This window comes from Salvia splendens, chromosome 14 (assembly GCF_004379255.2).
Source record: "Salvia splendens isolate huo1 chromosome 14, SspV2, whole genome shotgun sequence".
Classification (NCBI taxonomy): Eukaryota; Viridiplantae; Streptophyta; class Magnoliopsida; order Lamiales; family Lamiaceae; genus Salvia; species Salvia splendens.
The window spans coordinates 26605822-26626594 of record NC_056045.1 but is presented as its reverse complement, the minus strand read 5'-3'; the positions used below and the strand labels follow the sequence as shown (position 1 = coordinate 26626594).

Here is a 20773-nt window from a genome sequence, read left to right as displayed (position 1 = left end):
CCATGCATTCTTCCACCGGCCTCTTTTACCACAATCTCATACCACCAAAACCCCTCCTGCCCCCTTCCGCCGCCGCATCTCCTCTCAATCCCAGCCCTAATCCCTTTCTCCGCCGCGATCTCCTCTCCTCCACCTTGCTCCTACTTGCCACCGAGCCACTCCGAGCCGAAACCGTCACCGATGCACCTCCAATCTCCACCTGCGTTCCGCCCGTGCCAACCAAGCAGGCGTTCCTCGACATCTCCATCAACGGAGAGCCAATCGGCAGGATCGTCGTCGGCGCCTCTACGCGGACGACGTCCCTGCTGGCTCGGCCAGATTCGCGCAGCTCGTCAGTGGCACGGCCGGCGTCAGCTACCGCAGGAAGGAGTTCGTGAAGATCATGCCTGGGTACGTGCAGCATGGCGGCCTCAGGTCGTATGGCGTGGATGCAGAGATGGCAAGGAAAACCGGCGGGAAGGCGGGGGCGGACGATCTGGTGCGGGAGTGGGAGGAGCAGAGCGGGAGGTGTGCGGGGACGAGGAACGTGGGGAGGAGCGTGGGGATAATCGTGAGGGACCCATCGAAGCCGGCACCGAAGATGAAGCTGGTGGCAAGGAAGGGGAAGCTGGAGATTGATGAGGAGGATATGGGGAAGGATCCGAACGGGACGGAGTTTGTGATCGCGAGCAAGGACTCGCCGGAGCTGGATGCGGCGGCACTGGTGGTGGGGAGGGTGGTGGAGGGGATGGATGTGGTGGAGAGGATTCAGGGTGTAAAGACTGTGCAGGAGAATACTAGTTCGCCATACTTCAGGTAACATCACTTCTCTCTCTGCTCTGCCTATGCGCATTTACATTCTCTTAAAATTATAATTTTATGCTACCAATTACTTAATTTAAGGAAACAAAGAATATAAATATATAAATTAAATCTAGCAAACACATGCTTACAAAGTTGAAGTGGTGAAATGATATGTATAGGGTGGCAAAGCTAATAGGAGACAAGAGGGCTGTAGTCGCAGAAAGGGGCTTCAACAGACCTTACTCAAAGGTGGTGGTCACAAATTGTGGACTCATTGGATGACTGCAAAATCCACACCAACTGCTCTCTATTCATTTTCTCAATGTGGGAGTTATATTTTTGGGATAATCATAAATGATAATCCAATGCTATCATATCATGCCAACCATTTCCTTCTACTTCTACAGTTGACAACAGTCTATGAGCAAACCAAATTACTGACAATACAAGCTAGCTACGAGGTGATGGTGAAAAATGAAAATCCCACCTAAACTAGCACTCTCATTGATCCCACTTCTTGCTAACAGAAAGCAGGAAACAACAAAGAAATCGGCAGGTCACAAGTTCGAGGAGTTGAAGGGCTCTGATGCTGAGTGTTGACCACTTTGAGACACAATGATGTTAAAAGTGTTAGCAAATCTTGGCTCTCTTATTGTCAGGAGATGTGAATAGTGTCCTCACAAACTCAACTGGATCATCCACCTGCACAGTCAGATAATATCACAACCAAATGAAGATGCATCTATAGAAAGCAAAGCAAAAGTACACTACACTACACACACACACACACCCGTCATTGGGTGTACTTACTTTCTAAGGTTTTTTAGCAGGAAATTAGAAACTAAAACTCAGTTAGCCTTACACTTTTGAAACAAGTTATCCATTGACATGCGCATACATATGAACTCTAAGCAGATTTGGAAGTTGAATAGGTTTAGCTTCAATTTAGAAAGGCCAAAAAGAAGTCTAATAATGAGTGAGGGTGTAGTTCATTTTACCTCTATCAAACTAGATGAGCGCACACCACTGAGCTCCTTGTTTTCTTCCAAAGCTTATAGTGTCTGTAGCCATCCAGGAGTAGATTTTCCAGTAGACACGGGCAAAAGTGCCTGTGCTGTTTGATTGGGTCGAACTTCATCTTTTTATTAAAATCTGCAAGAGTCGGGTTAATTCTTTTGTTGTTCTAGACCACAATTAACATTCCATAATTGTACTGGACTTTTTTTTTGTTCCTGCTTTGGGAGAGACGCATGATGTGTCTCCCTTTAATGAAACGCACGACGGAGATGCGTCTTTCAGTAAGACGCGTGAGTGAGATGCATCGTTTGTTTTTTTTAAATTTTTTTAGGAGACACAGTCTTAGGAGGAGACGCATCTCCATCATGCGTCACTTCCTTTTATTTATTTATTTTATTTTCTCGTTATTTCTCTCATTTTTCTTTTTCATAATAACCGGGAGTATCTCTTAAGCCTTCTCTATTTTCTCTCCCCCCCTCTATACAAATCGGCTATATATTATTAGCCAAATCTGATAACTTCTCCGGCAAAAAAATATAAAATAAAATAATGTTTACATATATTATAGTTGCATGCTTTAGAATATTAAAATAATATAAGGGATGACATTTACTTCACATATGGTGTCTATGTGTATGAAACTTAGTAATGATCCCCTATATTTTTTTACAATTAATACGAGACGGAGATAGTTATTCACAACTTGAAGTACAACAAGTAAGTTTTAGGCATAATTTACAACTTGAGCATAGGAAATGATCACATAATATATTTGGCCATACATTTTATAGTACACAAAAGATACAATTATACACAATGACATTTATATTGGATTTATTTTATATTTTATAGCTGTATAGTACGAGATTTTTCACTGAATATATTAATGTCATATTTTGTGGAAAGCAATATGGTTAGGGTTTGAGAGCATATGCATTTGAGTGCTTAGCAGATCGTAAGCACACATCCACGTGCGTTTTGTTAAGCATGACATAATAAACTAGCTTCTGATTCAAAATGTTCCTCTGAATCAATACGTGATATAGTTGGCATCAGTAAGTTATACTTCTAGTTTAAAAATATGAGCACGTGTCACGTTGATTAAGCCTAAATTTTCAATTGAATTGTGCAATTATTGCATTTTTCGTGGATTAATGAAATAATATGCATTTCAAAAGTTAGTTGTGAATTACTATTTGGATATGATATTTTTTTAAGTATGAAAGCAAAATTGAGATGTGACATTTAACATTTTGGATGAAACATGAGGCTCCACGATCTTATTATTCTCATCCATTAAATTAGTAGGACCAAATTTACATAAGTCATAACAGCTTAATGAATGAGATTCATATTGTCAAAGATCAAATGTTCATATAACTCAATTACAATTATAAACTCTTAATAAAGAAATAATTGTCATTTAAATTATAATATCTGCTTGATTTTTAGTCAATCTTATAGCTTTTAATATTAAAATGAAGTAATTTTTTTTATTTTTCTCAATTATCTCATAGTTAATTAAATTGAAACTGATAAGGTAAAATCAAATACTCCTAATATTACAGCAAAATGATGTTAATTTTTTTCAAAATAACGTTATTATATTTAGAGCATTGTTAAACGATGCTGATATATCCAAAATGGCGTGTTTTTGTTTTCATATTGTATTTAACTTTACCATATTAATTTTAACTGTGATCAATTATGTGATAATTGAGAAAAATTTTAAAAATCATGTTATTATATTCCAGTTTCAAAAGTTTACGGAGTTGATTAGAAGCACCAAAAGACTCTAATAGGTTAATTTTATATCCAAAAGAAACAACTTAACACTAATGAGTATTAATTTAAGAATTTAAGAGAGAACATCTTTTTAGGTCCACAAACTTTGTCAAAGTATCATTTTAGGTTCGTGAACTTTGAAAATATCATTTTAATTCCGTTAACTACAAGTTAATATCATTTGAAGTATTTTGAACTTTTACGGATGAAAATGCCCTTAAGAGCATCCACAACAGTGGACGGCGGCCCCGCGTCCGTCCGTGCCAGCGAGCAGGCGACGTGGCGGCTTACGATTGGGCAACGACATAGCCGTTGTCTTTGAATTATTATTTTTTATTTTAAAATTCAATTTTAATTATATAAAATGATTAAAAAAATAAAATATTTTCCAAATCCCAAAAATATGGCCTTTTTCCCGTTTTTTCTGATTTTTTTTAATTTTTTTTTATTTCCCCCCCCCCAAAATCATCTATAAATACACACATTCATCATCCATTTATCACATCAAATCATCTCTCATTCATCTCTCATTCATAATTCTCATACAAACTATCAACACATTCATCCCTCACTCAAAACCTCAAATGGATTTCACCCATATTATGGCGGAAGTGGAGCGCGAAGAATAAGAATACTACGAACAACATCGTGCCGCTTACGAAGCATACATCGCGGCGAATACCCCCGCTCCTCCTCCTCAACGAACCAGATCAAATCGCCGCTACATCCATCGTGACCGGGAGGGAGCCCACGAAAGGCTCGTTGCCGACTACTTTGCCGACCAGCCGCGGTTTCTGGCAGATTACTTCAGGCGCCGTTTTCATGTCAAAGCGCTTGTTCATGCGAATTGTCAACACATTGTCCGCACGTGTTGAATTCTTCCAAACATGTCCAGATGCAGCCGGCCGACAAAGTATCACGCCGTTGCAGAAGTGTACGTGTGCCATCCGACAACTCGCTACTGGGCAAACGGCCGACATCTTCGATGAGTATTTGCATATCGGTGAGTCCACTGGAATCCTTTGTCTAAAGAATTTTTGCGAGGGCGTTCGTTCAGCTTTTGGAGATGAATTCCTTCGGGCACCCACCACCGATGATTGCCAACGGTTGCTTCGTCTTCACGAATCAGTCCATGGCTTTCCCGAAATGCTTGGCAGCATTGACTGCATGCATTGGAGGTGGAAGAATTGCCCGACTGCTTGGAGGGGGCAACACTTGAGCTGTCACAAAGGCGGCGGCCCAACGCTTATCCTTGAGGCGGTCGTCGACTACCGCCTATGGATTTGGCATGCATATTTCGGCGTTGCTGGATCCAACAACGACTTGAATGTGCTATATTCTTCACCACTATTCAATGATGTGATAAATGGTGTAGCACCGGCAATCGACTTCACCATCAACGGAAATAGATACCACATGGGTTACTATCTCGCCGATGGTATCTACCCACGGTGGTCGACTTTCGTGAAGACGTTCAACAACCCGCACGACCCGAGACAGGTTCTTTTTGCGCAGCGTCAAGAGTCCGCACGGAAAGACGTCGAAAGAGCTTTCGGGGTCCTTCAAGCCCGATTCAATATTGTTAAGTCCCCGGCTCGGCTATGGTACGTGAATAATATCGCCGACATCATGTTCACGTGTATTATCTTACACAACATGATTATAGCCGACGAAGGGCCGATGACGGCTAGCTTCTACGACGAGGACGAAGCCGGAAGCTCAACAGCGAGGTCTCCCCCACGCCGAGGCGAGCATACGACGGTTGGCCAGAGAATCGAGACAAGGCACACAATGCGCGATACCCGAATCCACAATCAACTACAAGAAGACCTAATCAAACACATGTGGGCGAAATTCGACAACGCTTAGTGGTTTTTTAAAATTTTAGTATTTTAATTATGTAATTTTTAATTTTTAGGATTTTAATTATGTCATTTTTATTTTATTTGTCATTTGTAATATTATTTAGGTTTTTTTAATAAATTTTAGTATTATTGAAATTTTTTTGTTTAATTGAATTTTAAATTAATTGTGCTCGTCCTTGCGGAAGAGCACAACTGTGGGTGTTGTGCTCTTGCCAGAGAGCAGACAGAAAAAGTGGGGCTGGGCCCACAACCGTGCCTCTGGCAAGAGCACGGTTGTGGATGCTCTAAGGCCTTCAAAGGACAATTTGAAAAATTCTTTCGCCACTCATCTTGTGTCAAACACCTAGAGTCCAACAATTTTTTTTACTACTATTTAATTCAATTACCATCCAAATTGAATTTAAATATAATTAAAATTTGTTGTAAAAAAATAGTACTATGTGTTAATTTTTCAATTATTAGATGACCAATTATATATGGATAGTGAATTGGGACTTGATACTTTATTTTATTTTTTCAATCTAAACTGCATTTTAAGAACTTACTATTGGTGATTTGTGAATTATATTTAGTTTATTTGTCTTGAAATTAGATAGCTATTAATTTGGATGGTCATTTGAAGTATTATTTATATGAATTTCAGAATGAAGATCAATTACTATCCAAATTGAATTTAAGTATAAAGATTTGCGGTTAAAAATTGTTGGACTGTAGGCTTTTGGCGCAAGATGAGTGGCGAAAGAATTGTCCAAATTGTCATTTGAAGACCTTAAGGGCATTTTGGTTCAGAAAAATTTTAAAATACCTCAAATGATATTAACTTGTAATTGACAGACCTAGAATGGTATTTTCAAAGTTCACGGACCTAAAATGATAATTTGACAAAGTTTGTGGACCTAAAAAAATATTCCCTCTTAATTTAATTATCATATTTTTTTACTTCATTTGTCACACTCACTCAAGATTCATATTTTTGAGTGGCACAAAATTTTAAATAAGGTCGTTGAATGAAATAAAATAGAAAAAATATAAAAATATTTTAACCAGAATGGGAAAATATATTTCAAAAATAGAAAGTAATCATCTTGCTCAGAACAAATAAAAAAGTAAAAGTAGCATTTTGAATGAGACAGAAAAATTACTTCACATCGCATTCAATGACCTTTTAGTATTTTTATAAATTTACACTAAGTATGCATTTTTTTTAAATTGATGAAAATAGAGAGATTTTTTTCTCAAATTAAAAATCACCAGTCCACAACCAAAAGGACAAAATGAAGAAAGATAGAATTGGTTTATAATAAATTAAAGTGTTTATGGTTTGAAAGAAAGTCGAAATTAAGCCAATAAAAATAGAGCGCGTGGGATGGCGGATTAAACCACGTTCGACTTCGAGCAACTCCAGTGGTTTTTAATTCAGCTCACTTTTCCTTTGAATCGTTATCGAAATTGCAAATTTGTTGACGTTTCGATTTTCGATTATAGAATTGCAAATTTGCAACCATCAATGGCGCCCACCGCAACAAAGCTGTTCCACTTAGGTTTTCCCCTCTCCCCATTTTCAGCCCCTTTCCTTTTTGATACCAAAAATTAGCCGCCCCTTTTGCTATTTTGTCCGAATTCATATTTTCAGAAAACTCTGTTTTCTCTGAAAATATCTGCTGCTTTTGACTGTTTCTGTTGGCTACGAGATTTTAATTGATAGATAGATAGATAGATAGATACAAATATAGATACAGTTAATTTTATATACACACGTATACATATATTGATATAGACAAACCTTGTGCTTGATAAATATCTGAATTCGGCACACTCTGGGCTAGAGAGTGGGAGCGATGACCTGGAGAAGAGTGGGGAAGTCGCTGCAGGGAGTGACAGCGCACACTCTGCTTTTCTTCTTCACGGTGCTGCTTGTTCTTAAGATCGATCTCACCGTTTCCTACTCTTGGTGGTATGATTGATTTTCTTTCCCCAATTGTGTTAACCTATTTAATTTAGTTGTCGCACATGTTTTAATTTGGGATAATTTATTTTTTTATGCGCATGTTTGGGAGAATTTGTTTTTTTATGCGCATGTGCTCATTGAGATATACGTATCTGTTGATTATGTTTTGGTTTTAGTTTTTGGGCTTTGTCAAAGAATCGTTGATCATCCGTTTTCTTTATGTGGATAGAGTCTTGGGATGGTAGATTTGGCCGACCAAAACTGAGTCAAAGCCTAATGTCTCTTATATCTTCTACTTTAGTTATGCCTTCTGTCGCATTAGGCAGTGTCAAGGAAAAACTCAATGGAGCACTGTAAGATGGACTATGTATAACTTTTATCATTGTATATCCAGATAAAATCACAGATAGTTAAAATGGATTGATTACGTTAGATAAATCAGTTCTATGTTGGTATTGTTACACAAAAATAGCATTTGAGTTTGAGATGCCACCAGGAAAGTCTAGGGTGATAGTCATTTGAAAAATGTGACTTTGTGTATTAGATTCTGAGAATAATAGTATTAACCAATATGATAAGAAAAGAAGTTACCAAAGTAGTGTTGAATAAGAGCAAACATCTTTGTTTTTCATTATTAGTATTAAATTACTAATGTTTGGCATTGTAAGTACCAGGGCCCTCTAGCTTTAGACCCAATTCATTTGTTTTAGCATAGAGTAATGTATCATACGCAAATAGCTAGTGAATACCCTAACCACAAAATGGCTGCCATGAGTTTAAGCATAAAGTTTGATAATTTGCTTTGATCTTGTCATGTAAGATTAAATCTTGTCCATGATTGAGTGTGTTAGTAAACAAATTACAGGTTGATGGTGATGCCCACAGATGGAAAATCTCTTCTGTGTTTGTTTTGGGGGATGGACAAGTTTTGCAAATCATTGATTGCTGAAAATTTTAATGGTCCGTGGAATTAGTTTTTATCTCTTTAACATGTAAATAAAAACCAAATAGGGACTACATGTTATATGTTTTGTTTGCACTTTCTTAAGGGCTGATTGTGTGGCTACATACCTGTCTATGTATATGCTTGTTAGAATGTAACTGGAAAATTCTTCTTTGTCTTTTCTCATTGACCATTGTACAAGCAAGGCTAATAAGTAGGTGTAGTTTCCAAAGCAGCTTGTTTGATAATCTCTGTTGGTTTTCCTAGTATTGTAGCCGCATTTATGTATTTCATATGCAGGGTTATTTTCTTTCCATTGTGGCTATTTCATGCAGTTGTTGCACGAGGAAGATTTTCTCTTCCTGCGCCATCAGTTCCTCATGATCGCCATGTACGCCCACATCTTATGATCATTCAGTTCTATTTCAATAATTATTTTCTCAGGACATCCGTCGGAAAAATGTAAATTATGCAGCATTGTGCTAGTTTTTTTACATCTCTTTGTTTTGTAGTTGAATATATATTTGTTTTGAATAGTGGGCCCCATGCCATGCTGTGGTTGCTGTGCCGTTGCTCGTTGCTTTTGAACTGCTGCTTTGTATATATCTCGAGAGTGTATATGGTAAGAAAGCAAAACTCTTTCATGATTTTTATCCCTAGTCAGTATTTCATAATAGATTCTCTGAGTTTCCCTGCTAGAAAACTTTCCTTCTAATCTGCCTCCTGCTTCTTCTTCTCACATGGCAGTGGTAAGATGAGCTAACGGAATAATAGAATGCATAATTTTTGCAGTTGGTGGTTGATAATTTATTGATAAATGTTTCTTCACATTGCAGTTAATCATTCTTCTGCTTTGCACCTTAAAATTGTCTTCCTTCCTTTGCTGGCATTCGAGGTTATCATTCTTATTGACAATTTCAGGTACAATGTTTGCTCAAATACCTTTTCTCTCAATCTTCTATTCTCTTCAGTATCTGTAACATCAATCGCTTACAACAGATTACTGATTTCAGAGTTTAAGTACATTGGAATGGAAAGATATCACTCCACAAAAAAAATTTGTTGGCTTGATAGTGGTATCCTTTTTCCATGCTTTCAAACTTTGAACTCTAGAAATGAACCAGAAACTACAGAATAAGTGTTCACTAACAGATGATTTACTAAAGTAATTGAGTCCATGCATAACAATCCTTGTCCAACAAGGTGTGACTTAGAGAGACTTTTTCTTTCCCGAGCTTTACTCAACTTCATTTATCAACCCTTTCAATGCATCATGGTTTATTTTCATGTTTCTTCCCAGAATGTGCAAGGCTTTATTACCAGGAGATGATGAAAGCATGAGTGATGAGGCAATATGGGAAACACTTCCTGTAAGTTTCTTCTTAAAACAGAATAGGTGAAGAGTGTCAGATGCTTTTGTATTCTCAAGAGTCAAGAAGTCAAATTATGGCTCTCATTACTATCTTTCTCTCAAGTCTTAAACTCTTATTGCAGTCTATAATTTAGTTGTGCATTCTTTCACAACTGAACAAATCTTATTTTGTTCTTTCAAGAGCATCCTAAAAGGGATCTGAGTCATTGACCATAATTTATAGAACTGTAAAGTTGAGGTTCCTAGTAGTATAGTTTTCACTTCGTTCATGATATGTATCTTTTGTTCGTCTTTATCTTGTTTTCTAGACATTATAGGGTACTTATAATGACTGCTTTCATGTCCTCAGCATTTCTGGGTAGCAATATCAATGCTTTTCTTTGTTGCCGCCACAGTATTCACTCTCCTGAAGCTATGTCGTAAGTATCATTTCTCTAGACTTCCTGTGACTTTCAGTGTGCTTATTTTGATGTTTGTGATCATGGTTGGGACAAGAACCTTTGTTCTTCAGAAAACAAAAAAAAACATTCTATCCCATTCTTGCTAAATGCTCAGTCATTTTCTTGCATAGGATTTTCTTGCATAGGATTTTCTTTTTATTTTGCAAACATGTACAATACTTCCCTTGGATGGTCATGTTTATGATGTGGGACCAATGGCAATATCAGGGCACTGGTTATTGCTCACGTAGGGTGTTGTTTGACTGGATAACTTGTCTATTATCAGAGAGACCAAAAGAGAGGGAAATTTGTGGGCACTTGTAATTTCTGCAAACAAATAGTGGACAGACACTGTGAAGTTGAGCAGAAATAAGAATATTTAGCTATGCATCTTATAAGTGGCAAAACCTAATTTTTCCTTGCTTCTTTGTTTGCCCGATATGATTTAAATGATTAAATGGTTTCATGTTTGCTATACTCATTTTGATTTATCTTAAATTCTGACATTGCAGGTGATGTCGGTGCCCTTGGCTGGTGGGACCTATTCATAAATTATGGGTATAATCCCACTTGAAATGTTTTTTTACCTCCACAGTTTCATGCTTATGTAGAGTTGTGCATTTTTAAGATTTTGCTCATCTTATATTTCTATAGGATTGCCGAATGTTTTGCTTTTCTTGTTTGCACAAAATGGTCAAATCCAGTAATTCATAGAAACTCGCAAACAAGAGAAGAAAGCTCGTCTTCTAGTGTTATAAGATATCTGGACTGGAATAGCGGTTTGGTGGTATCATCTGATGATCATTTGCAGGATAGAATTTGTGGCCTGCAAGACATCGGTGGTCACTTAATGAAAATTCCAATCATTGTTTTTCAAGTCCTCCTCTGCATGAAGCTGGAGGTACACTCATCTTGGCTCTTTTAGGTTCTATAACTGAATTACTGAATAATTCTCAATTTATTGACTAATTGACTTCATTTCCAATTAGGGAACTCCACCAGGTGCTAAGAATATTCCTCTTCCAGTTGTCTTCTCTCCCATCTTTCTGTTGCAAGGAGTTGGTGTCTTGTTTGCCATATTCAGATTAGTAGAGAAAGTTGTTTTCTTGTTACAAAGTGAGGCTGCTGGAGGAAGATATCTTGTATACTCTTCAAGAATTCGTGACTTGTTTGGTTTCCTGCATCATGGCTCCAGGTGATGTTTACAATCATGGTTTTGCACAGTAGGTTCTGTTGCGATAATAAGCATTGAACAATTTTGTGGAGAATGTTTCTTAAACTGACATTTTTTATTTTTTGTTTTTCCTCAGGCTGCTTGGTTGGTGGTCCATTGATGAAACAAGCAGAGAAGAGCAGGCCCACCTATTCCATGATGGGGCCTCAGGGTAACACTTGTCTTATGTTTTAAATGAAATGGATTATATGCTCATCTGTAAAGTGCCGAGCACTCAGCTTTGATACTTGAGTATCCTTTTATGTTTTGCTCTTACAAGGAAGTCTTAAAAAGTGATAATTGGCTGGTGCCCTGTAAAGTACAAAAATAGAAACTGAGATGGCGTCAAATAAAATTCTCAGATCATGCAGAGTATTGTAACTGTAAAATTGCAATAAATTCATAGAAAAACTCCGAAGTCTGAGTAAAGCTTTAGGAGCATGTTGGACTATGTCTGACAAAGGATAAATATGCAGCCAACAAAAGACCAATTCAGTTTTACAGAAAATAAAATAGTATGGGAAACTCGTTTTGTCATGCATTGCTAGATATAATGGCCATGATATTATGATATCACATAACCATGCAAGAAATTGACTTTTTGACCTAGTTATAGTAATTAGATGGCTACTGTCCTGGTTTTGTCTCTCCTGCTCTGATTTTCTTATTATGATAATTCCATGGCTATTCGTCTTTGCTTCTTATCTTCCTATCTTGTACTCAACTTTATCTGTGATCTGATCGGCCTTTTAAGATTCTATCTGCAAGTTAATGGAATAAGTTGCGTATAGAATCAAATCTCAACTATGCAAGTTTAGGAATGATAACATGCTGATATTTAAAGTAATGAATGACAGATACAACACTTTCTCTGGTTATCCACCTGAAATGGTTAAGAAAATGCCGAAGAGGGATCTTGCCGAGGAGGTGAATTCATCTGCATAATTGCATTCTCGTATTTTCCTTAGCACCCTCACTACAGCTTTAATTATAGGTTCTACCTTTTTCCCTTTTTTTTACTTGGTTGTCTTGTTATAGGTTTGGAGACTTCAAGCAGCGCTTGGTGAGCAAACAGAAATTACGAAATTCAGCCAGCAGGAGTATGAGAGACTTCAACATGTAACTGTCTCAATTTTGTGTTTCTCTGTGATGCTTTTGGAATCAGTGTCTGATGTACGGTTATTTAGTGACCTATAAATTAATTTCCAAAGCTGATGAATGTGCAACATCCTCATAAATTAGCCACGGACAAGATTTTGCACATATGTCTGTACACACTCATGAATGTGTTTGTGCTTACCGTAAAATACCCCTTTTAGCAAACTGAATGCCTTGTCACAATATCATCCAGGAAAAAATCCTGTGTAGAGTTTGCTTCGAGGGAGAGATTTGCATTGTGCTCCTTCCTTGCAGGCATCGCATTTTGTGCAGGTACCACATGTGATTTTCTCAGTTGTGTGATTTGGGTAGCTTGTCTTTGAATGTGATACTAACATATGTTGATGTGTTGCAGCTCCTGCTCCGACAAATGTAGGAAATGTCCAATTTGCCGAGTTTCTATAGAGGAGCGCTTGCCTGTATATGATGTATAGCCTAGGTTGATTTCCCACCTCGCCTCATCTTCCGGGAGTCTTCATTTTTAACGGTAGATACCTAGATGGATGAAGTAAAGGTAGGTTTCTTCCAAAATACAGCAATATGAGGTTGGTTAAGTGTTATTGCTAGACTTCGACAACATCCAACTGGAGTTAGAGATTAACTGTTTTTTGTGCTTTGCTTTTTGCCTGTACATACTTACAAGCGGTTTAAAGTTGGGGTAAATCTGTAATATAATGTTGCTCTTTTTGTATTAGTGTTTGTGCTCATTTTATTCCTGCCAAAAAAGTTGATTTTATTATTCACGAGTAGTTCAAAGTTCTGTTATTGGATTTTATTTTTATTTTTTTTGTATGTATTTTTACTTATCATGAGGTGCACAAATTGGGGCTTAGTTATCATATTCAGCCCTCTCTGTAAAATTGCTCTTATTAGTTAGTATTCTCAATTTAATTCTAAATAGTTCTTAGTATAATTTTTCATCCCACAATTGAGTATTTTTTTTTGCTATCAAAGACAAAACTGTCAAAACAATTCGATCTGGGTTGGCTAAATTTTATAGTTTGAATTTATGAGTTGCGATTAGTTGCAAAAATAATTTGACATTTAAAAATCGCAACAGAGAGTGACAATCATTGAATATTTTGCAAATTTGGTACGAGATAAAAATGCAAAAGTAATAGTAGTACAGTATAATCATATCGTCTGATTCGCATCATCTAAAATGAAAAATTATTAAAATATAGTTTTTGGTACCACTTTATAACGTGCATACTTTTACTGTTTACATATGTCAATATTCAATTGCGGAAAAGTGGCATTAGCATACGACACACTACAGTTGTGCCAAATTAATAGTACTAGTATCTTTTTTTGCGAATAATAGTCAGTTTTTTTTAATAGACTGTTAGAATTAGTTTTTATTTATTTATATATAATTAAAAAATACTAATTAAGTTTTTTTTACACTAATCTATATAATATACAAAAGGGGAGTTTTGGAACAAGATAGCGATTTAATTTAAAAAATTATATTAAATTAAAAATGTATAATTAAAAGTCATTTAAACGTTTGATTAAATAGAGTGATTAAGGGGTTTTACTATGTCATTTAACCGCTCCATTATTCAGAATTGTACTTACAATAATTAGAATAGCTTCTTCATATATTTGGCCTATAAATATGATAGTTTATTTATCATTTCCATATTACCTCCTCCGGTTGCATTATTAAATTTTCAGCAATTTTATAATATTTTATTTACCTAAAATTTTATTGAATAATATTTACTAACTGTTGTTTATTGGTGAATTGAACTATAAAATAAATTAAGGTAGGTGTATCACACAAAGTGTAAAATGACCAAATTGCCAAAACCCTCAAAATGGTATTTTTGTATAAAAAAATGGTAAAATGATCAATTTCGAGATAAACCATTAATTCAGAGATGTCTGACGATATTTTTAAAGTCCAAGGACTATGGACAAGATAAACCCATAATCCAGAGACCAGTTATTTCTTTAATATAATTCTGATTTATGCATAAATATTTATTCACTCACTCTAAAAAGGAATGTCTGAAAAATTACCAAGAACGGCAAGATTGCAGTCCAAAATCCAAAACAACGCAGCGGTAAACAAGCTCGAATTGGTATCCGTTTCAAGTGCTGACAATCAAAGCGCTTTCAGAAACACACAACACGAATAATCTCAACCCACATTTTTCTTGGTTCTATTTAGCAAATCCCAAAACAAAAAGTCAGTTTTTCTCTTCGAATTTTTCTCCTTTTGTCAGATCCGAGCTGCTTCTGCAATTTTAGCTTCTGGGTTTCTGCATAGTTCAGGTAATAGTTATGGAAATGAAGGAACCCCTTTTATTGAAAAGTAAATATTTTTGCTGATTTGATCTAAATCCAGCAGATGTTGTTGGGTTTATATTACTTTATTATACAATGATGTTGTGGGAAAAGTCAAAATTTTACTTGGGTGCAAATAATGAACTTGGCTGAATTTTAGTCAATGAGATGGCGCTAATGGATGTTTTTGCAGCTATTCTTTATCCAAAAGTGAGGATATTGTAACTTAGCTTGTATAGTTTGTAGATTGTAGTAGTGATACTTGTTAGTGTTATGCATTTTTGTAGTAGGGGAGTGGTTTATGTTCTTTTACTGTATCCATGAATTTCACTTCTGCTCGTAGCCATGTTATGTAAATGCTCGGTTCTAAGTTTGGCAGCACTAACCTCCCATCCCTGGAATCTTTCTAGGTTCAATTGGTGCACAGTTCATACAGGGCGACCGCTGTTGCTTTCTTTTTACTGTGTGGATAGGGTATGTGGAGATTATATGATCGGTGCCTATTGATTTTTGAGTGATATTAAGATGAGCCGGTCGCCATCATTTTCTCTGAAGTCGGAGCCTGCACCAGAAGTTGATGAAAGATCTTTGCAGCAATGGGTGGCTGCATTTTGCATCATCAGGTTTGATCTCGAGCAGGGTCAGCTGATTGAAGAGTGTTATCCTCCTGGCTGTCTTACCCAAAGTGAGGAGCTTGAAGTCTCTTTTAATTCATTTCCGGATTCAGTTTCACAGCATCATAATCGCTCAAGCATCCATGATTGTATATTCTTTTTCCGCACCAAAAGAGAGAGAAACCTTCAAGCTTCGAGTGTAGCATCAACAGAGATCGTTGAAGTAGTGGATAATAAATTATCTCCCCAGAAGCCAATAGGTAAAAGTCACATCAGCTATAACTCCCGATTCTTGTATGGCTTTGTGTTTAATAGGCAGAGGCACGACGAGAGACTAAAGCGAGGAGGCGAGCAAAAATCTGTGGTTATTCTTTCATACAGTCCATACACGAGTGTGTTTAGACCTTTATTACAAATTTTGGGGCCGTTGTACTTTGACATTGGAAGCAAGGCACTTAATTACATTGCTGCTTATGTATCAAAGTGGCCTACACCCATGCCGGGTCAACAAATGGAGCTTCCTATTGGGAATGCATCACTAAAAGTGAATCTGCCACCTTCTCATTGTTTGCCGTCAAATAGTGGACTTTTTGAAGACTCTGCTTCCTCACTTGCTCCTCTTCTCCCCTCAAATCTCTCAGTTCCTCAGGGCCTATTTCATGACTCGGATCTTTTTGGTACATTTCGTGGACTTTTATTGCAACTTTGGAAGCTGTGGGAACTCCTGCTTTTGGGGGAACCCATCTTAATAATAGCACCAACACCTCCGCAATGTTCTGAAGCTGTTTCTGGTCTAGTTAGTTTGGTTGCCCCACTTCTTTTGAGTGTTGATTTCAGACCTTACTTTACTATTCACGACCCGGAGTTTGCCAGTTTAAACTCTCTTCCTCAGGGTTCCTCTTTTCCTCCAATGATTTTAGGTGTGACAAACCTTTTCTTCTTAAAGGCACTTCGTAATATGCCTCACATTATCTCAGTTGGAAATCCCGCTTCAAATTCTATCCGCCACCCTTTTGGTTCTAAGACTGCTGCAGGAACTCCGCCTGGTCAAAATGTTGCTTTAAAGAGATTTACTCCTGCAAACTTCTTGAATGCTGTGAAGTTGAAGAGAGATGGTCCTCTGTGTCTAATGACAGAGCATAAAGAAGCTGTATGGACGAATTATGCTGGACTGACAAAGCCGGATACATCTATCCTGAATAGACTTATTGATGCAGGACTGTCTCCCAGGGTTGAGGAGTCGATGTCGGTTGTCAACAATGATATACTTCGTCGCCATTTTTTGGAGTTGACGACTAACTTCTTGGCTCCTTTTGGTCCATATTTTAGACCAAATACACCTTCTGAAACATCGTCTCCATTTTCCGATCCCCCTCCTCTACCCACATTCAATGCTGAGGAGTTCCTAGAGAGTTTGTCTGCAAGAGGTCCAGGAAAGTTTTTGTTGAAGCGGATGAAGTCAAATTGGCTGGATCTCTACAGGTATTACTTAGTTCTTCACTCAAATCTCTTGTTTAATTAGTGCCTTTTCTCTTGCCAACGTGCACATCAGTCCATTGAATGTTTTGAAACCATCTATAAGACAGTGTAAGCGATCAAAATCTGAACTCCACCTATCTAGTAGGGCTTGCTTTAAGTTGCATTGATATTAATATGTTATAATGCTAATTGAATATTCTAGGTTATTGTGTCACCAAACTTAGGTTGCTACTTGCTATGACTATTTTGTTGATATCTCCTGAAGATAATGATATGTTCTGAATATCAATGCAGGCAGTTTCTGAAAGGATACAACTTTCTCCCATGGTTCAGAAGAAAACGTGCTGTTGCTGAGCAAGAACAATATAAATTGTGGAGGCAAGCTAGAGTGAAGACCAATATACACCAGTTGATAAGTAGAATGTCAGAATTGGAAATTGTTGATTCCTTCAATGCAATTGAGAGGCACCTTCACGGAGAAATGCAGGCAAGTTCTCTAAAATTAGTTAGAGTGATTTTTATTATAAAAAATATTGATGCAATAATTCATGACAATTTTGGTTTTGGTGAAATGCATGTGGCATGATTAAGAATTTTCAACATTTACTGAAATTCATTAAACAATATCGTACTTTTCTATTTGCTATTCTAGACAGTTCTATTTAATGAAGATGATGCACAAGAAAATTGTGGACCAAGGGATAAAATTCACTATGAATTGCTCCTTTCTTCTCCTTGTTCTGTTGAATCAACTTTGTTTATGTGGAGAAGATCCAGGGTTATGGTTTGATATCTTATCTAATATCTATTCATTTATGTTTACATAATGGACTAGATTGCTTCTGCTCAAACAATCACAAGAAAGTGCTGATAATCAAAGAGGGCTTTAACTGCCTCAAAATGCTTCTATGTACGTATTCGTATGAGATGTACAGGATAATGTGGATCTTAGTACTAACATGCTTTTTCCTCTTCCTGCATTGGGTAATGTTATATGTTTATATGTGCATTCAATGGACTCTCCTAGCAACTTGGATATAATGGATGCCAAGTGGTTTCTAGTGTAAACTTACCTAAACATTATACTCCCTCTGTCCCAAAAAAATAAGGACATTTGTGACGGCACGGGAATTAATGCATAATTGTCAAAGTAAGAGAGATGAGGAGAAGGATAGTTAAAATAGTGTTAGTACATGACCTTCAAGTCATAACAACATCTCAGGTACTTAACACACTTAGATAGTTAATTCCTTCTTGATTTGCAAGTCAGATGTTGCAAGATTAATCAGTTCAACAACTTCTCTCTCACTGTGAAGATTATATATTTGTAAGTGATAACAACCTATGGGTTAATACTTACTAGCCTGATGGATTGCATCTTGTATCATGCTTCGCTGCTGCTTTTATCTTAACAACGCAAGTTTTTCTGTTATCAGTTACAGTTGTTTGTATATTATCAGTCCATGTGTCTCCATTAACTAAAATTTTCTCCATGGCAGTATGGAAGAGTAAATGAAGATTCTGAAGCAGTCTGTAACAAGTTAAAGAAAGATCTGAAAATAGTGTTCGATATGCTGCCAAAAGACATACAACAGCTTCTGATTATGAACCCAGATAGAGCATCTCTTCTACAAGAAATCCATGAGTAGTATGGGCTTTCCGAACATACTCATCCATCAGACAGTGTTTTGTGCTTGAGGCAGTCTTCTTGCAGAACTTTGGAAATGGCATTCACAAATCTACCACTCTGTTACTGGTATTTCGCAAATTATTGATTCTCCTCTGGTAAGTATCTTCTAAAACTAGTCCCTTTTCTCAAAGCACCAGTTTTTGGATACCTCTCATTGTTTGATTCCTTTATGGAATTGTCTAGATGACAATGAGGCAAAAACCTCAAGAAAGACAGTTCAAGTCTTCAAGACAACAAAATCCTGAAATCTGGTTTTAACAGGTTAGATGGTGATAGAAAGAACGTTGTGAATTCAGATGTCGGATAATTCTCACTAGTCTTTATTAGGTCACAGACATGTAAATACGAGGTCTCGGATATAAGTGAAGTAAGCTGTAAATTCAAAGAGAGTAGCACTCAGGGGAAATATCTATTTTTACCTGCATGTTAATCCCATCAATTGTGATATGAAAACTTATTGCCTTTAACATCATAACTCATTTTTATCCTATGCAAAGGGAAAATATAAAACGTTTGAGGTTGTTCTTCATAGCTACGAGTATACGCTAGACAAGTGCATTTATAATTGATACATTCCCTTTTCTTCACTATTTTAACTCGAAGTCATTTCCCCCTTGAGGCTATTGGCAATTGTATCATATGCGAAAACACTACAGAAGATCAACTGATCAAGTGTTTTACTTGTAAGTTAGGAATAGAACTGTAAAACAGATCTATAGTTTGCTGTTTGTTCGATGTTAGAAATTGATTAGAAATTGCTCTTACTTTTCGAGCTTGCTTGATCTCATCATCGTTTAGCTGGAGCCTATCAAGAAATCTTCTCTGTCTGGTGTTGTTATTAGAAGGAAATATTTATTCAGATCCTTCCTAATTGATCATGGTGTCTATCAAAGCATCTGTTTCTTGTATATGTGTATGCTGTTTGGTTATGGTATTAGTCTTCCAACAAATTGCTGCTAGTAATAGTTTTAGTAGTTTTTACTCTTTCTTCTATGCCCTCCTTCTCGTATCACTTACACACGAATCAATACTATGCGATGTGTAGAGTTAGCACGATATAGCTCTTGGGAATCGATGGTTCACAGCCGTTGATTGAACATGATGATATCTGAAATGGCTGTGGAAAACTGAAGTTGAATGGAGAAAGTAAGGTCTAATATTGTTAGAGTTGGTTCGTGTTTAATTTTCTCATTTCCATGAATGAAATATGACTTGTATTTTCTTCCAACTTTTGATATTAAGTGAGTTTATTGAGTTTTGACAGAGTTGAAGTCGACTAGGATTTCCATATTTAAGCAGGCAAACGAAATGTGTTTCCTCTATTTTAATTGCCTGATTTATTATTATGGAGAAATATTTTATTGGTGTCTTGTGTTTCTTCATACTTTCCAATAATATACGTGGTAGATAAAGAAGAAACTTTGTCTTGAGATAAATTTGTAGCCAAAGGCTTTAATTATATTTTCTTGAATTTTAATTTTTGATAGGATTGCATAGTGTTGAAAATGTTGAAATTTAAAAAGAAACGTTGAAATTTAAAGAGCTCAATTTTCAGGGTTAAAAAGGTCACTTTTGATATTTATATCGAATTAGTACTTTATTTTATTCCGAATCATTAAAATATTTCAAACAACGGTTGAAAGCGACACACACAATTACAAACACGGCGACTTCAATTGAGGCTGAAATTCCTTCAATAAAGAATTATTTATAGTTACTCCAGGTATAGCTTTAGTGAGAGATGATTTCTTGTTTATATATCACTCCAAATTCCATCCCAGTCATACAACGTGTTGCTATCAAAATTTCAAAATCTAATCGAAAAATGCATTTCACCATACATTTACTAACATATAATAGTGGCTGAGAACAGAATGTTAAGCAATTTAACCGAACAAGATATTATAGTCGATATGACTTTAACGTAGCGCGCATTAATTACAATTAGAGCGACGCTTTTGTTAGTTTAGGCAAATTACAAAAACCCAAAATGTATTAATCTCACTAATCACCCAATATATAATATACACCACAATTATCTTACCTTTTTTTTACTCTGAAATATCCCAAAATCACATAAAATGTAACACAAAATCCATAGATTTCAATGTAAGCAATTACCAGTGCATCGACTAGCAATATCATAAGTATTACCTCTTTCTCTTTGTTAT

At 36.5% G+C, this 20773-nt stretch overlaps 2 protein-coding genes and 1 pseudogene across 6 annotated transcripts; all 3 read left to right on the top strand.

The window, feature by feature from the left end:
* Positions 1 to 2: 2 nt before the first annotated feature.
* Positions 3 to 1759, top strand: LOC121765594 (annotated as a pseudogene).
* Positions 1760 to 6791: 5032 nt separating this feature from the next.
* Positions 6792 to 13218, top strand: LOC121765337. 3 transcript variants are annotated; one of them, XM_042161448.1, is made up of 14 exons: positions 6794 to 7404; positions 8642 to 8732; positions 8879 to 8963; positions 9178 to 9262; positions 9642 to 9711; positions 10063 to 10132; positions 10666 to 10711; positions 10808 to 11054; positions 11143 to 11348; positions 11464 to 11538; positions 12224 to 12293; positions 12405 to 12485; positions 12718 to 12797; positions 12880 to 13218. In XM_042161448.1, the coding sequence occupies exons 1-14, from the start codon at positions 7289 to 7291 to the stop codon at positions 12956 to 12958; spliced, it is 1401 nt and encodes a 466-aa protein (XP_042017382.1). In that variant the 5' UTR covers positions 6794 to 7288; the 3' UTR covers positions 12959 to 13218. The 3 variants fall into 3 exon arrangements, 2 of the variants coding, with proteins under 2 accessions (XP_042017383.1, XP_042017382.1); XR_006042824.1 differs by lacking the exon at positions 12880 to 13218 and having other exon boundaries at positions 6792 to 7404; positions 12224 to 12321; positions 12718 to 12777; XM_042161449.1 differs by lacking the exons at positions 12718 to 12797; positions 12880 to 13218 and having other exon boundaries at positions 6792 to 7404; positions 12224 to 12321; positions 12405 to 12486.
* A 1319-nt stretch (positions 13219 to 14537) lies between these two features.
* Positions 14538 to 19865, top strand: LOC121765487 (protein DENND6A-like). Of its 3 annotated transcripts, none has more exons than XR_006042837.1 (5): positions 14538 to 14807; positions 15230 to 16915; positions 17207 to 17399; positions 18412 to 18697; positions 19648 to 19865. XR_006042837.1 is itself a non-coding variant. In XM_042161664.1 (4 exons), exons 2-4 carry the CDS (start codon positions 15345 to 15347, stop codon positions 18559 to 18561), a joined length of 1914 nt encoding a protein of 637 aa, XP_042017598.1. In that variant the 5' UTR covers positions 14538 to 14807; positions 15230 to 15344; the 3' UTR covers positions 18562 to 19584. The 3 variants fall into 3 exon arrangements, 1 of the variants encoding a protein (XP_042017598.1); XR_006042836.1 differs by lacking the exon at positions 19648 to 19865 and adding an exon at positions 18786 to 19584; XM_042161664.1 differs by lacking the exon at positions 19648 to 19865 and having other exon boundaries at positions 18412 to 19584.
* The last annotated feature ends 908 nt before the right edge of the window (positions 19866 to 20773 follow it).

Coding starts and splice junctions, on each gene's coding strand:
- LOC121765337 (XM_042161448.1), top strand. CDS start 7,289: ATGACCTGGAGAAGAGTGGGGAAGTCGCTGCAGGGAGTGACAGCGCAC. Junction 7,405..8,641: donor ACCGTTTCCTACTCTTGGTG/GTATGATTGATT, acceptor TTTCATATGCAG/GGTTATTTTCTTTCCATTGT. Junction 10,133..10,665: donor CACTCTCCTGAAGCTATGTC/GTAAGTATCATT, acceptor CTGACATTGCAG/GTGATGTCGGTGCCCTTGGC.
- LOC121765487 (XM_042161664.1), top strand. CDS start 15,345: ATGAGCCGGTCGCCATCATTTTCTCTGAAGTCGGAGCCTGCACCAGAA. Junction 16,916..17,206: donor AATTGGCTGGATCTCTACAG/GTATTACTTAGT, acceptor ATATCAATGCAG/GCAGTTTCTGAAAGGATACA. Junction 17,400..18,411: donor ACCTTCACGGAGAAATGCAG/GCAAGTTCTCTA, acceptor TCTCCATGGCAG/TATGGAAGAGTAAATGAAGA.